The sequence below is a fragment of the Indicator indicator genome, chromosome 13 (genome assembly GCF_027791375.1).
Source record: "Indicator indicator isolate 239-I01 chromosome 13, UM_Iind_1.1, whole genome shotgun sequence".
NCBI classification, from domain to species: Eukaryota; Metazoa; Chordata; class Aves; order Piciformes; family Indicatoridae; genus Indicator; species Indicator indicator.
Window position 1 is genome coordinate 12,619,628 of NC_072022.1, and position 16,645 is coordinate 12,636,272.

The following is a 16,645-nucleotide window of genomic DNA, read 5'->3' on the forward strand; positions in this document are numbered from 1 at the left end:
GTGACCCAAAACGTTTTGGAGCATGTTTGCAATGATTCTAGCTAGGATGGTGTAGTGTCAACTATAGTGTAGTAGACATTGACTAATATGTGTATGAACATGTTATTTCTCATCAAGAGTGACTGTTTATGTATAGAAAGACTGCAATTCTAAAATCAGTAAACCACATGAAAAGGGATAGGGTATTAATAAAGAGTGTTGGCCTGAGCTTTGGCCCTGTGGTCAGCAGAATTCAAGATAAATACAAGGAAAAATTCCGCTGCTTGACAGTTCTTTGCTACTAACAAAATGTCATAAAATAGAAATGAAGCTGAAAGTCAGAAGCTGTTTTCAAAAGTGGCTGAATGAAGGAATTGATTTCAGGTTCTGTCTTTGTAAACATGACACACTTTGTTTTGTACTTGCATCCTTTTTTAAAGGAATCTTGAGATCTTAAACCCACATCTGTTCATCTTGTTTAATGATGCTTTTTGAGCACTCTTCTTCTTTTAAACACGTTTAGAGATCTTTGCATATCCAAAACCTGAGAACTCTTGAGTTTTATCACCTGTGTGTCATGTAGATGCATATCTGGGTGTGATTTTCTGCTGTGTACATTTTTCTCTATGCATCAAATTGCAAATAGTATGTTCTTAAATTCTGCTGCTGCAAAACATTAATAGGTTGTCCTTTAATTTGGAAACTTATAAAGATGCAGAAGATTTAATGGACTTAAAGGCATTAAAAGGAATCTATTGTTCAACAAACTGTAGCTTTCATTCATTCTGTAACTCTGTAATAAATGCAAGATGTCATAGGGAAGGGAGCCAAATATTAGAGTAGTCCTACGAGACCAAACAAATAATGGAGCTACTTAAATTTGTCATTCTTTTCATGATTACACTCAAATCTAAAATATACACAGATGTTATTTCTGTATGGAATGTTTCAGTGTTTGTTTCTACTCTCGATTTATTGAGCATTGTTAAATGTTTTCTGTAATATTAACCATATAATGGTATCCTTTTATTTTAATTTTTTTAAAGCTTGTGGATTTTTAAATTTCAGTTCAGCACACATTCAGTTACTGCAGTGTGTAAGGAATTGTTAATGTAGTGGGAGCGGCTGTGTTAGCAGGGTGGTCTTACCTTGTCAGCTCTGTGGGCAGGGTGCTGGTTTTGAGTCACATGCAGCAGCATAATGGCAGTGACAGTATCTTGCCTTTCACATGTGTGTCATGGTTTGCACTCAGTTTGATGACTTCAGTCTTTGAATACAAGGAGATTCAAACTGAAGGTCCACCTCTATCTGAGCTTCAGCTACTGCAGGACTGAAATGGTGTGCGCAGTGTCCAGTGATAGACTTTATTTTGGAAAATGGTTCCCATGCTAAAGTTCTTGTGTTGGATCTGTGGGAATAGAAGAATGTCAATTTGCACTGTTTTATAATCCAGCAAGTTGGAGGTTGCTTAGCCTCTCCTAATTCTCCCTATCTGAACCCTGTAGTTCCTTACAGAATAAGATCTCAATAGCTTGTGAAGGTCTGGTAGAAGAGAGAGAATAACAGAAAGTTAGGGATTGGAAGGGACCTCTGGGGGTCATCCAGTCCACCTCCCCTGCCAGAGCAGGATCACCTGCAGTAGGTCACACAGGAGAACACATTTTTAGCATCTCCAGAGAAGGAGACTCCACAACCTATCTGGGCAGCCTGTTCCAGTGCTGTCACGCTCACAGTGAAAAATTTTTCCTTATGCTCATGTGGAGCCTCCTATGCTCCAGCTTGTACCCATTGCCCCTTGTACTATTATTGGACATCACTGAGAAGAGCCTGGCCTCTTCCTCCTGACATTCTTCCTTCATGTATTTATAAACATTAATGAGGTCCTAAGGATAAGGCTGCAGGAGAAGAGGTGGTGGTCCAGACATGAATTTGGAGAGCTATTGTACCTGAATGAACTACAATAAAGATGGCAGCAATTTAAAACTACAAGAAGCTATTGTAAAGTGAGTTAGTATAAGTCATTGATTGCAGTGTTTATGTGGCATGAGAAGTTACTCAGAGCTGTATTTACAACATTTTTCCTCTGTCTGTACTTTTACCTAAACCTCAAACAGATCTTCAGGTAGTGGAAAAAAATGAAGGGAATCCTTTGGAAAATGTTGGTACACCAGTGTTGGGCAGATTGATGCATGTTTCTTCCTGCAGCACTATCAGATGTAGCTAGCAGATTTCTATTTAAGAAGCATATTCTGCATCGTCTTCTGCTGTGCAATGAACTTAAATCAGGACTGAATCCTACTGGAGAAGTCACTGGTGCAGTGACTGTAGAAGTGTTACACTGGTGCAAAAGCTGGTGATATGTCAGGAATCTTTCGTGATTTTTCTTGCATTAGGTGTATGAAATGTAGCCACTTGCTGGTTTGAGCAGTAAAACGTCCTCTGTAATGATGGATGTGTTTCTGTCAGAGGAAAGCTATCGCTCACAGCCAATTTGTGCCATGCTCATGACCAATAAGCATGGATGCTGTGTGTGCAAAGCAATGTTTTTCCATCTGTGCCTGTTAGATTGAGCATAATACATTTTTTAGTGTATGTGAATGCTAGGAAGCAGGCTGGAAGCCCAGCATGCAAACTGGTTGCCTCCTTGGCCTGGCAGGCTCTCTGCTGCCAACAGAGTAGCAAAACCAGCGTGGCATCTTGTCATAACTAGGCTTGTTTCCAGAAGCTCATTTTCAGACACTAGCAATTCAGATGTGAAGTTTCCAGAGGTGAGCTGTTTTTGACCAGCTGTGTTTGACCGTTACAGACATATCAGTGGTGATTCCAAGTGTTTTGTCAGCACATGACAGAAGGCTTGAACAAAATCCTTCTCATGCAAGGTGATTTTGCTTGACTTTCATTAAGCATTTACCTGAGTATTAGTTCAACTTCCAAAGCTGGTTGTTTCATTTTCCCTATAACCTTAAATCAAGAAGGAACTTTTCAGGAACATGAGCACAAATATTGTTCTCCACAGTCCTGTTTATTTTAATACTAAAGGAAGACAAAAATTGCGTAATGTCTCCATAAAATTCTGGATGATTTTGGTTATGGCTTATCTCTGTTCAGAATCAATATATTTGCAATTGATAGTACATTGTATGCTGCTGATGGGGGAAGTGGGTCGGGGGGCTCTTGAAGCCAGAGGCTGTGAAAGAGGATCAGGTGTTTTTCACAGTGCATGCATTGGCTTAGAATTCAGCTTTCTTGCAAATTCATAAATGTCTAAAGTTTGCTGTATTGCATAGATGAGCACCTGTTTTTTTGAGATACTGGTAAACCTTCCTTGGGATTTAGAAATAACAGGGTACCACAGAAGGTGCATTGAAAGCATATAATTAATCACTTCTAGAACAAGACACTAAGGTAGCCTACTCTGTACAACTAGAATGTGAACTTTCCATCATTGCAAAACTGTTTTCATGAAGCCCCATTAGTTCTAATAATCAATAATTTGGTTGTTTCAAGCATTTCTTAATGCCTTAACAGTGAAAAGAGACCTGCATGTTTACTTCTCAAGCATCATTGCCTAGAGTACCTGCATGCATGAATCTTTTTTTTTTTTTTTTTTTTTTTTTTTTGTCTGACCAGTGGTGATAAGGAAGCAAATGATATCTTGTGGGTGTTTGCAGCATATGTATAATCAGCAGAAATACTCTTTTGTACCATATTTTTTGATGTTAGGGTTGGTTTTTTGGGAGGAATGAAGCTATATACCATCACAATTTTCCAACTTCACTAAATATTTTTATTTCATGCTTATCTCAGAATAACACAAATTTTAATTGAAGGCAGCTAAAAGGTTTGAAAATAAAATACTGCATGATTTCTAGTCTACAACCCAGTACCCCAGGAAGTTGCTGAAATCTGTTTTCTTGGGTAGCAAATTTTCATCGACTGTTCTGCTCTCACGTCTCACTGGGGCTGTTTTTTCTCAGGACAGTAAGTCCTCATGTGATGGTTTGAAACTGTCTTTTTAATTTTTCCTTGCAAAATTCAGAACAGAGAAAGTGAAAGAATGTAAATAAGTCACTATTGGGTGTAAGAAAGCAAAATAACGATTGTTCTAAACACTTCCATTGGATAGATAGAAATGTTTAAGAACTATTACCCAAAACAAAGTAGGCATTCTGCACATTCTGCGTTCTGCAGTGGGGGCAGTTGCTGGGCTGTCTGGTTGCTGTTTCTTCTTCTCTTCTGGCTGAAGATAACACACTGACCTTGGCAGCTAAGTTAACAACTTTCTGCTCTAACTAAACTCTGCTTCTCTGTCCAGGGGAGTCTGGGGGGGAAGCTCCTGGGAGAGAGAGAGGCCCCTTTGGGAGGGTCCCCTTGGGGGGGAAGCAAAGGGAGATCGATTGTGCTTTTTCTGTTGATTGTATATATTTGTGAATGTTGTGAATTTTGTATATTTGTACATATTCATTGCATTTCATTGTAGATTTTAGACTCTGCTTGTAAATACAGCTTTTCATTTGCTTCCACACTGGGCTAGCCTGGTTATTGTTGGTGGGGGGGGAATTTCAGCTCACACCGACACACCTCATAAGTGTGTTTGATGTAGTTTTCCGTTGTGCTTTTATGGATGTAGAAGCAACAGCGTAAGACTGTGTTGGCATTGTAGGATGCAGTCCCACCTCCCATAATCTAATGGTGAGCTGAGTATCTCTTAGAAAGCATGTGTAGTTGAAGGAGGAAACTTAAAACACTGTTTTCATGTTTTGAAATTTTGCATTGCCTTTTTAGTATGATAAATAAAAAAATTATATTTAGGTTTTGTGTAGAAACAAACACATGGGGTGGTAGAGCAAACAAAAACCGGTAGTAGTTTGCAGTAGCAGACAGCTAACTGCACTACAGGTTAGGCTGTTTCAACATTTCTATTGTAAGTCAGATTTTCTGAGTTTCTTGTCAGTTGTAAAAGTCTGAAATCTGTCAAGGTGTTTCTCAGCCTGAGAATGATCTATCTTCTTTCTTAGCTGCAGTGTATCTGAGTTCTTAATTTCTAGGATTTTATAAGCACTTGCAGAGCATTAGTTCCTGTAGTAGCAGTGGGAATGCTGCAGTGATTCTCTGGCAGAAGCATACAGCGTGTGCGTGTGTAAAATGCTGATGATTTCACATACAATGAGATATGTTGTATTATCTGTCTAGTTAAATCACACTTTGTGGTAAAGGGATTGTAATGCTTATCATAACAACCAAGTTAGTTGCCCAGGGAGATGTAAGAGAGGAAGGCACTGATCAGGCTTTTCTACAAAACTTAGACAGTGTGCGCTAATCTTGACTTAAGAGTATTGTATCTGTGCCTTTGCTGAGTTGATCTTTGGGTGACTTCGGTTTGTGTTACATTGCAGTGAATCACGTGATGATGTTCAGATGAATGTAGAGTAGGATTAGACAGAAAACACATTATCTGACCAGTCCTCAGGAGGTATAAAGTGATAGGTCTCCTGCCTTGACTGGAACTACTTGCAATCCAGAGAATGATTTATGTCGGAGCCTTTTCGTTGTAAAGCTTCCAAAGAAAGCAGTGGGAATGGTGTGGATTACTGCCTTTCTATGTCATTAAAAATCATCTTGGGAACCAATCCCTTCCTTGGCCCTTGTCTGTGAACTCTAGCACCTCAGCCAGTGTTTTGGGTATATAATGTTTGCCTTCTGCAATTTGAAATGTGTTAACCACGACACTCCTTAAATATTTTTAAGCCACTCAAAAATGGTGTAGTTAAAGAAGATAGTGTTTTCCTGACTTTATTATTTCATTTTGTTTTGGTTCATAGCAGACTTAATGTCAAGTCCTGCCCAAGCACTGGCTAGTGTCCAGACCTAGATGGTATTAACAGGGAGAGAATTTATTCACACAGCGTCTTGACTTCATTCTTGAGTTGTACTTTGCATGAAGTGCCTCTCATCCACCCACTCACAGGAAGAAACAAAAGCTTAAACTTCTGTTTGTTTTTGGTCATCTCACAAATGTTCATTGAGCTAGAGGAAATGTTTTGGATCTATACCTGGTTGAACTGCCCAAATGTGGGGTTGGTTACAAAAACCGTCTTACAGAGACCATGCCTGCACTTGCTGGAATCTCTGAGTCCTTCATTGTCCTCTAGTGTTTGGGTCAGGGTTTAGCTAGTGAGAATACAGGCAATTTTTATTGCTACTTTTTAAAGTAAATACTTGTGCCTTTATTATGCACATGTAATATTTAGGTGTATTTTTAGTCATGTTGCTGATGAAAGCTGTATTAACTGCTAGTATATTTATATTGCAAATATCATGTAACTATTGATGCTGCTGTTCGGGTTGATGTTAGTCCTGTCACTAACTAGTTCTTTCTCTCCCCTGCCCCATTTTTAGAGGCCTTTGAGTCTTTGCTTCGCTTTGCTGAAAACCACACGAGTTCCCTGTTTGAGACAGCTTACAGACCTATGGCAAAAGAAGCAGCAGAGCCTGTTAAAGAACTTTTTACAGACCTCTCTCTCTACATTCTGGGTGCAGAGACTACAGTGGAAAGTGCAGTGTTACGGTTCTTTGACAGTCTCTTTCCTCTGGTGTATAGCCGGCTAATAAACCCAGGAATTACAGATTTATCAGAGGACTACACGGAGTGTCTGCGGCTTACAAGGCAAGACATAAATCCTTTTGGACGCTATTCTAAGAACGTGGTTACAGAGCTGTCAAAATCTCTTTGGGCAAGTCGGATGCTCAGCCAGGCCCTCAGTCTGGGCATTGAAGTGATAAATACTACTGAACACGCGGCTCTCACGAAGGAATGTAGCAAAGCTCTAGTGAAGATGCAGTACTGCCCGCACTGCCAGGGCCTGACGCTCATCAGACCCTGTGTCGGATATTGTCTGAATGTAATGAGGGGCTGTTTGGCCAGTGTCTCAGAACTGGATGCACAATGGAGGGAGTATATCTCCACGCTGGAGTATCTGACTAATGAAATGGCTGCCTCACATGATCTGGAAATTGCACTGACAGGAATCCGGAACTCCATCAATGAAGCCATCCTGCATGCACAGTTGAATGGACCGCAGCTCTCTGCTACAGTAAGTGCTCTCTAATTATTCACTACTTCCATTTATCACTTCCATTATTTGATGAATAAACGTTTAAACAAGTTGGTGTTGCCTTTGCATCAGGTTTTTAGTCTTCAGCTATATCTTTGTTTAATAGTCCATGAAAACGTTACAGATAACTATGATGGGGTTCCATAGAGTCTCCTTTGAAATGAAAGAGGGGAGAGGGGGAATTTGGTTCCTTGAGAAGCAACCCTGTAAATCAGATGGCTCTGGCTTGTCTGCAGAATTTTCTAAACAAGATATTGGAGTATGTTATATTTGATATCAACTCCTGTAACTGTAGGAGCAGTGGTACACAAGTATTTGTGGTATGTGCAGATATTCCACAGGGATTAGTATAAGGGGTTAGAAAAGTGGATTTCTGAATAAAGGCAAAGGAATTAACTTTCATAATTTTACAGTCCCTTTATTTTTGTGTTGACTGAGATATCAGGAAGGTAGTGTAGGTCTGTAATCAGCACGCTTCTCATACAAAGGTTAGAAAAAGAGCATGGAAAAAATCAAACTTGCATGACAGCGTTTACTTATCTAAAGGATACACTTAGTGGATCCATTTTCTAAGTGGTAGGTTGAGGAAGACAGTACTAACATGGTAGAACTGTCTCAAATAATAGTAGCATATGACTGGCAGATGTTCTCTCAAGGTGTTGTAGATTAGACCAGAAAGTATTGAAATGACTAATGCTGCTGACTACATCTGTATGAAGTTCAACATGACTGTCATTGGAAAAGTATGCAGGAGTGTGGTCTTAAGCATGGTAAAAGTTAATCTAAGAAAAGCTGATAGATCTGCCTTGTCTTGAAAGTAAAGGAGTTCATGCAGAGAACAAATGGGAAGGAAATGCAAAAGTCTAAAAACTTAATTCCTGTGCTGAACTCAGATAACTACATTATATAAGAAGAAAAAAACACTTCAAAAAGCCTACAGAGAGAAACTGTGGCAGAGGATATTCAAAACTAAAGGAAGCATTTTACTAGGGTAGAAGTGCCTCTTTGTTTGTAACCTTCCAGGGTGCTTAATATCACAATTCTCTTCAATGTAGAGCACATAATTTAAGAGTCAATATAATATCTAGATTATAAAAATCCCCAACCATTTCCAGTAATCTGACAAAATACTCACTTGATATTTGTGGTTGTCTCAGTTCCTATTGCTTCAGAATCTCCTTGCCTTTCCATCAATGAGTCTTGTGTTTGCTGGTTGATCTGAAACCCAAGAATAAACATGAAAAATTAAGGTAAAATTTATCGTGTTCTTGCACGGTGCAGAGCAGGCACTGGAGCCTGTGGCCTTGCAGAGCAGCAGGTCTTCACAGAGCTCATGTCTGGTTGGCAGTGTCATAATGCATAAAGCAGTGTTAAACCTAAAACACATAATGAGCCATGTTCTTGTATCTGTTTGGATTTTCACTCAGATGTTATTTTCATGAGTCTAGAAGGGAAATGAAAATCACAATATGCTGTTATTACATAGTATCTTTATCTGACTATGGATAGGTACCTCTTAAATCATCATATGGCTTCATCATGTAAAGCTTTCTGGCCACTAGCAGCAAAAGTAGCCTGCAGATATTTCCTGCAGCATGTAAAAAATGCTAAAACGTGATTCTGCACTGCATTTCACACAGAATCACACAATGTTAGGGGTTGGAAGGCACCTCAAAAGATCATGTAGTCCAATCCCCTGCCAGAGCAGGATCACCTAGAATGGGTCACACAGAAACACATCCAGGGGGTTTTTGACTGACTTGAGGAGGAGGCTCCACAATTTCTCTGGACAGCCTGTTCCAGTGTTCTGTCAGCCTTCCTTGTAGTTGATATGCATTTGCTTGGCTTACTGACAGAATAAAATTACAGATTATCTCAAGAAGTATGTTGCTTTTAGCTGATTGGGAAGTAGAAATTCTAGCTGAAGTGTCTTTCAGGCTGTGGATTTTCTTATATGATTATTCAAATAATTTTACTTGGGTCTTTCTCAGTTCCCTAGCAGTAACTTTAAACATTTTCCTTCTACTCAGAATGAATCCAGACAGTGCTGTTGTGCTTGAAACTACATTGTGTTTTTGTTCCCTAAGTTATCTTTGTTTTATCTTTGTTTTCTCTCACTAGTGAAATCTCTACACAGATGGCTTGTGCGTTAGGCTTGGTAGGATAGCAAAGGATGATTGCTGTTAGAAAATCAAGCCTAATTGCTGGTATGGATTATCCTCAGTCTTCTAGCTTTCTCAGTAAGGGTAAGATTATGTTTTGAAGAAGGAGCATACTCCACTATTTGATACTGATTTAAAGCAGTGCTGATTACTTACAGAGGATAACCGTTATTTAGAAAATTGAGCCTAATTAAGCTATATTTCCTTCTCTGAAGAAACAGGAGTTCAGTTCTCAGCTTGAGGATTTCCGGCTGTGAAATGATTTCTTGGAATCCAGGGTCTGATTTCTAATTACACTAGAGCCCTTTTGGGCTGCACTGAGATTTGTACCCAGTGTATTTGCTGGTTCATTTTACTAACAGGAAATTTATTTCAGTAAAGAAGATACCTTCCCTCTTCCCTCCAGAAAAATGCAGAGACTTTTTTCTGTTCATGTGGCATGCTCTTCAGCTTCTGCAGAAGTGGAAACATTTAACTTATGTACAGTTGCCATTGCAAATGCTGTAAGTGGTTTAATTCAATTATAAATAATCTATTGAAAATGCATTCAGGAAAGGAGAGCACTTCTAGTAATTTTCATTTATCCTGGGGCAGCCTTAATTAATGCACCTGCTCTTTTAGGGAACATTTTACATTTTTTAGAAGACAATATGACTAAAAATTAGACTTCTTTAGCTTGTTGCCTGCCTCGATGGTAATGAATAATGGAAAGTTAGATTATGTTTGCTTTAAAACAGGGGGAATGGGTAAAATAAACCAATAAAGCTCTTGGGGTACTTTGTTCAAATTACTTACAAATTTGGAAAAAACAACCCTCCTGTTTGTATGAAGAGTGCATAACTTTGAGAGACTGGCCTCTGCTGATCTTGTTCTTTATAACCAGAGAATTGCCCGATTTGCTGGCATAACGTGTGTGAAAGGTCACCTTTAAGATACTAGAAACCTCTTTTCAGATGGCTCCTGAATGTGCCATGCCATTTGTTCAATGATACTGGCTAGCATCCAGCTTACTTAACCTAATGTGGGGCAGCCATGGTCTGCAACATCAGCACTCATCATCATTATGTTCTGGTTTGTCTGCTGGAATCTAATTGTCTTTCCTATTGGTAGGGGCCCTGACTGCTGCTTGGTGCCAGCTACAGAGACCAAGTTTGCTCACTCTTAGCATTTTCCTTTTTTTTTTTTCCTTTTTGTGTTTAATGATGCTCTCATTTTCCATGTATTTACTCTACCATTAGCTGTCTTCCAAGCTCTGTGCATCATTCCTTATTTGAAAAAAAAAAAAAACAAACTATTCAAAGTGGAAGTAAAATACCTTCAACTGAAATGATTATGAAGGCGGAGAGGCAGCCTTAAAATGCGAATGGTTGGGGAAATGTGTTTCTGGGTAGTGTAACAAATGCTGTCTGTACACCCCAGAGTCAAGTTCCAGTGAGGTGGTGTTCCAGTTGCTTGTGTCAGGTTACTGAGGGCCTGGCCTGCAGTCTGCCTCTGGCAGGCAGGGGGTCATACATGGGGACATGTATTTGGAAACACTGGATGAGAAATGGTTGGAATCTGCCCAGCCCCATGACCTATGGATATGGAACGCAATCTCAGTGCTGCAGTTTGGATCTTCAGTGGAGCTTGGCTGTCCTGCTTGCAGAGTAGCACTGCTTTTTTCTGGCCTAGATCTGAAAGGCACTGATGGTCTACAGGGTGGGTTTCTGCTGGACAAGAGGGAGCTCAAGAGTCGGTGCCTTCCCCAGGTGCAGATTTGCTGCCTGCTTTGTCAATCATAGGTACACAGAACTTCATCTCTCCTCTGCCTGTGGCATCGAGTATGGCACTTCTCTGTGTCAGAGTGTTCTGAAGTCTAACAGCCAAAGGATGATTCTTTAGTTAACAAGACTATCTAAGCATGTAAGATGCATTTGCCCAAGCTGGTAAGCTATGTGATTCCGGGTCCCCTCTGGGCCTCTAGAGATGATGATTTGTCACTCATTCCACAATGCACACCATGCTGTCTGGGAGGTGACAGGGTTTGGGCGTATCAGTTGCAGCCCTTGAGTCATGCTTCAGCAGCAAGCTGTGTTGAGCCTGCCAACCATGGTATTTGGTGCATTTCCCTATGCCATAATTCAAAGGGTAGTGAGGACACATGGAAATACCTCTTTATAGTAGAAAAACTCTGTACCGCTTGTGTTGCTTTGTATTGGAGCTGCATTTGTCAAGGGGAAAGCAGAGGGAAGATTTTCAAAGAAGTGTTTCATGGTTTGAATTCCACTTCAGTTCCACACAATTTGAACTCATAATTACTCGTTCTTTTTTTAAGCACTTACCCCAGGTATTGCTACAACTTCTGCCCTGCATGTGGCTTCATGTGAAGCCTACCTGCCCGCAGAAATATTTGGAATGTGGGAAGGTGTGTATTCCTCTGTGTTCTTGCTGCATGAAGCTTATAAGCATGAAGTACTAGTTATTAATGTTATAACAGCTGAAGGTGTTAGAATGTAAAAAGCCACATACATAATATTTTTAGAATGGTAATAAGTCCTACATGTGTTTCTTGATTATAGGAGCAATAAAAGCAAAAAGCTTAATAAAGGCTTGATAGAGAGGGGTTATAAAAATCAGAATTGATCAGAGATTAAGCTTTAGAAGAAAGCAGAAAGATCCATGCCTTAAGCCTATTAACTTCTTGGTGACAAGCTTACCTAATAATATGATAAAAGTGGTATGAAAAAGTGATAGAAAAATAAATTTTGGGATATTTTGTAGGTAGGAGAAACACAGGAAGGGAGGGATGTTTAAGTTGCATGATACTAGGAATTTCAGGGATGTCAGGAAGAACAGAGTTAGTGATTGTGAGAGAATAAAAACCTGATCAAAGCGCCAGAGAAATCAATGACAATCTTTCATAAGTGGTGAAGACATCAAGGAGAAGGATGGGTCACTGAAAAGAGATCCACTGAATACTGAGTATGTGTTAAAAGAGATTGGTTTAAGGTTGTAATGAAAGACTATCTGATACTTGTTTTGGCCAGATTATTCAAGTGGTGTTCCTTACAAATTTTATGTTGCCAAGAAATGCAAAGAGGGTCTGAGAAGCTTTCACTTTTAACAGTGACTGTTGTTTGCAATGATGAAGAGAAGATAGACAAAGGGGTTAGGCTTTCCATGCCTGTCCAAGTGCTACTGCTATGGTTGGTTGCAATTAGAGATGTCATTGGGAGTTGTAGATGAAAATGACAGAATTAACAGCAAATTAGAATTTAGTAACTGGGACAAATAATCTCTGCTAAGAAGCAGCATGTAATACCTGTGGTGTACTGAACAAGCAGGTTATGCATGTATTTGCTAGGTTCAAATTAAGGATGGAAAGGGACATCTGCCTGTGGAAGAACATACTTGGTGTTTCCTGGACTGCTGCCCCCATTACTGTGATGGACTTAAGCCAGAATTTATAGAGGGGTGGCCTTTGGAGGAAAAAAAGGGAAAATATTGCCATACATTTTCTGATAAAAATTCTATGGAAGGCTTACAGAAAATAATTTAGGTGGTCTGAATTTATTAGGAATGAAGGATTGAAAAAAAGAAAAATCCTGATAAATGAAAGACCTGAGACCTATTAAAATGGTCACCTTTAGGAAAATAAAAGCTTAGAGCAAAGACTGCCAAGCTTACAGCAGCAGGAGATTGATGCCTAGTAAGCTTACAAATTTGAAAAGGAAATGGCAGTACTATGAACAAAATAACTTTGTGCTGAGTGAGTTCACAGCAACAAAGAGTTTCTGCCAGCCGGTAATGAACTACTTGATTAACGACATTGAACAGTATCATAAAACACTCCTGGAGATTTTTGGAGAACACTCAGAGCTGAACTCAGGTGCTTCCTTCCTGCAGGTTTTCCAGTTCAAATGATCAACACCAGCTGTCAATAAGTGTAAGAACTGTACTTAGCAGAGGTTAAAGCATTATATTCGATTCCTTTTAGGTAGGTTGCTTAAAATAGCTGTAAAAACATGCAAGAAAGCTATGCTGTGGAATATTTGCACTGGAAATGTTATTTAAAATGGCATTTTGCTTTTTCTCAGCACTCAGCAGGAAAACTCCTCTGAAAACAGAAAATGGAAGAAATGCCTGCCTCTGATGAGGTATCTGTAAATGACCTTGAAGAATCTGGAATTGTTGCTCTGTTGAAGCTGTCTGGTTCAGTAGTGCATCTTGCAGATGTGATCTTGGATGACACAATCACTTACATTGATGACATGACCTTGTAAATTTTGTTCTCATGGACCAAAGTTACATGATTGTACATCAGGTTCAACTCCTTTGTGAATTTAGGAGCAAGAGGAAGCCTTTTAGAAACTTGGTGAATTGCCCTGAAGGCACACCTTGTAATGGCCCATTTCTGTGCAAAAGGTAAATGAATTGTTTTCATAGTGCTATGGGACATATAAAAATATGCCTGCATTAAAACTTTGTTTCATTTCCTTTGGGCTTTATACTCATTAAGATACTGCTCTCATCTTACAGTCAGTCGTGAATGATTTTTTAAAAATGAGCAGTGGAACTATATATCTGGAATCAACTGAATTTCATGGAGTATAAGCATTTAATTCTTGTAGTCAGCTTTATAAGTCTTGCCACGTGCTATTTGCTTGATTTAAAAGCGTTTTGACACTTGAGTACTGTAGAAGTATTTCTGGAAATAATCATCTAAATTGTTTAATGCATTTGCCTCATTCCCATCTGTTACAAAAGTCCTCTGGAGAATTAGAGCTCATGTAGTCATGAACAACTCTTTAAGGGGATGCAAAGAGCTTTCTGGCCCATGTTGGTTAATGACAATTCTCTTCCATGCAGATGTTTGATACTAAAGAGCAGTCTGATTTCCTGCTGTTATGGATCATCTCATCTGTAGTAATTGGAACTGCTTGAAATTTGGTATTTATATCAATATGAAGTAGGTTAAAATGAAACAGATAGGTTTTGAAAAATCTAAACTATCATGAGATTAGGAATACTCTCCCCCCAATATAATTACAATTGGGTTAGTTCTGAGAGATACTTACTGGTAGGTAATTATCTTGCTGTCATGTTATTTGACTAAACACATAGCAAAGAATTTGTTTTTTTTTTTTCATAGCTTGTATAGTCTTAATTTAGCTTTTGCAGAAGTGATCATTCATTTGGATGTATGTGTCTCTTCATACCCAAAGGCATTCCATCACAAGTCACATCGTACCTCCCAGCTGACTGCTGACTTGCTGATAGTGCTTAACCACACTATTAACAAGTCATTAATCTGCAGTAAGATAAAAAACTCTTTTCTGTCTGGTCTAGGAGTATTCAGGTTCTACTTTCCATTCCCTAAATCATGTGTTTTGTGTAAACATGTAACCTTAAGGTGTTGTGTTAAACTTTCATGCCAATGGAATTGATGAATGTAACTTTTTATCATCGTTTGATCTAAGACCAGCTCTGATTATAATTAACCATTTGTGGTTAACTACTGTGATTAAGGTTCTGGGAATGATGGTGACTTGGGGCCTTCTAACAAAGGCTTCTGCCTTTAAAGTGCCATGGCACCACTGGGTTTTTTTTCTGCTTACAGTCAAGATGCTTGATGTGCTTTGGCCCAGACATGTGGCTGAAGTGTTTGTGGAAAACATGTCAGGTATTTGGGTGTGTTTGTGGCCCCAGAGATGCTGCTAAACTAATATATAGATGAATGTGTTCAGGAGATTTTGCATGCATTTTGGTTCAAAACAGATGAAATTCTGCATGATTCTAGTGTTCCTTCTAATTCTTGCAGGAAGATGCCAGAATGTTATATATTACTAGTAAGTTACCCAAGTGAAGAGTAAAGACAGCAGGTCCAGTGTAAAAGCAAAAAGCAGTAATCTGCTTTTAGAGCAAGAGGTCTAAACACTGTAGTTAAAAAAAAAAAAAAATCATTATTTGTTATTCACTTTGCATTAGGGCCACCATCTTCATTCAGGGAAATTATTAAGAGGCAATAGATTTCCAAAGAGTACAACTACCTGGCATGAGGAGGGGGGCAGCCTTTTCTAGGTGTCAAGTGACAGGACTAGAGGAAATGGTTTCAAACTATGCCAGGGAAGGTTCAGGCTGGATATTAGTAAATATTTCTTCACAGAGAGGCTTCTCAAACATTGGAATAGTCTGCCCAGTGGTGGAGTCACTGTCCCTGGAGGTGTTTAAGCAGCATGTGGACCTGGCACTTAGGGATATGGTTTAGTGTTGACTGTTCAGTGCTGGGCTGAAGGTTGGACTGGATGATCTATGAGGTCTCTTCCAAACGGATGTTTTCTGTGATTTCATTAAGTCATTGTTATTTTCTTTAATTTTGACAAAAACGGGGATTCACGTCTAGTATTAATTTAAATACGTGCTTAAAAATATGTAATTGATGAAGCAAATGACCTTGGTAGGAGTGTTAAGCCTGCCCCTCTGTCAAGTTGAGTGCTGTAGAGACTAAGACATGCTTATGCAAGTGCATGTGCACACATTCACGTACACAGCCCACTCCCTGTCTTCACTCCTTCAAATGAAGCTGTGTCTTTTTTTGAGGGTGTGGATAATCAACTCATTTCAAAAAGACTAATTCATGTCACATCTATTTTTATTTAGTAAGAATAGACTTATTCTACTATTGATCAATTTTTTTTTTCTTAGAGGAGTGTGTATCTGCGTGACATAACTGTTTTTTCTCAAAACAGCAGCTTTGCTTTGTTTTGTTTACCAAACAGGCTCTGCAATTTTTTCAGCACCTTTTGGTTCCTAGAGAATTAGTGCCTGGAAACTCTACAGGCAAGTGTAATGTTATTAAAATAATGATAAAACTTGAACCTCAGAGTTGTAACCTGTGTGAAATATATTGTCAGAATGATGTCCAATTTCACCCTGAAGTTGAAATTGCTGAAGAGTATTCACCCTAACTCATCATGTCTGTATCCTGTTTGACTTTTAACTCGATGCTGGATGAAGAGTAGGGTGTACCCATGTGGGTCTGATTGCAGGGCATGAGCTGTGGAGTAGAAGTCCTATCAAAGCTATAATAAACCTGCCAAGATAGCACAGTCATCATTTCAAAGTTAGTGCTGGCACTGAGCGTTCCCTTATTTTACTTGGAATATGATTCTGGTGTCAGCACTTCACCATTATTGCAGTTGAAAGATGAAGGACGTAAATATGGTAAGAGTCCAGGTTTTTGCTTGAAGCATAATACCGAGCAAGACAATCAATGGTTGGGATAATATTTATGGAAATGATGATACTCAAGATGACAGATGATGTGCTTAGTGTTTCAATGAGTTGTTTGCCTTATTCAGTGTTTCTACTCCTTCCTTTTTTATTACATTCTGTGCACCTATCGTAAGT

General features: G+C 39.1%; 1 protein-coding gene across 1 annotated transcript in view; it reads left to right on the plus strand.

The window, feature by feature from the left end:
* LOC128970856 (glypican-5-like) overlaps positions 1-16,645 on the plus strand; it is a 371,775-nt gene that overhangs the window by 75,714 nt on the left and 279,416 nt on the right. Inside the window, exon 3 of the mRNA XM_054386218.1 lies at positions 6,379-7,073. Coding sequence (XP_054242193.1) covers positions 6,379-7,073 — 695 coding nt within the window. The remainder of the gene's footprint in view (positions 1-6,378; positions 7,074-16,645) is intronic.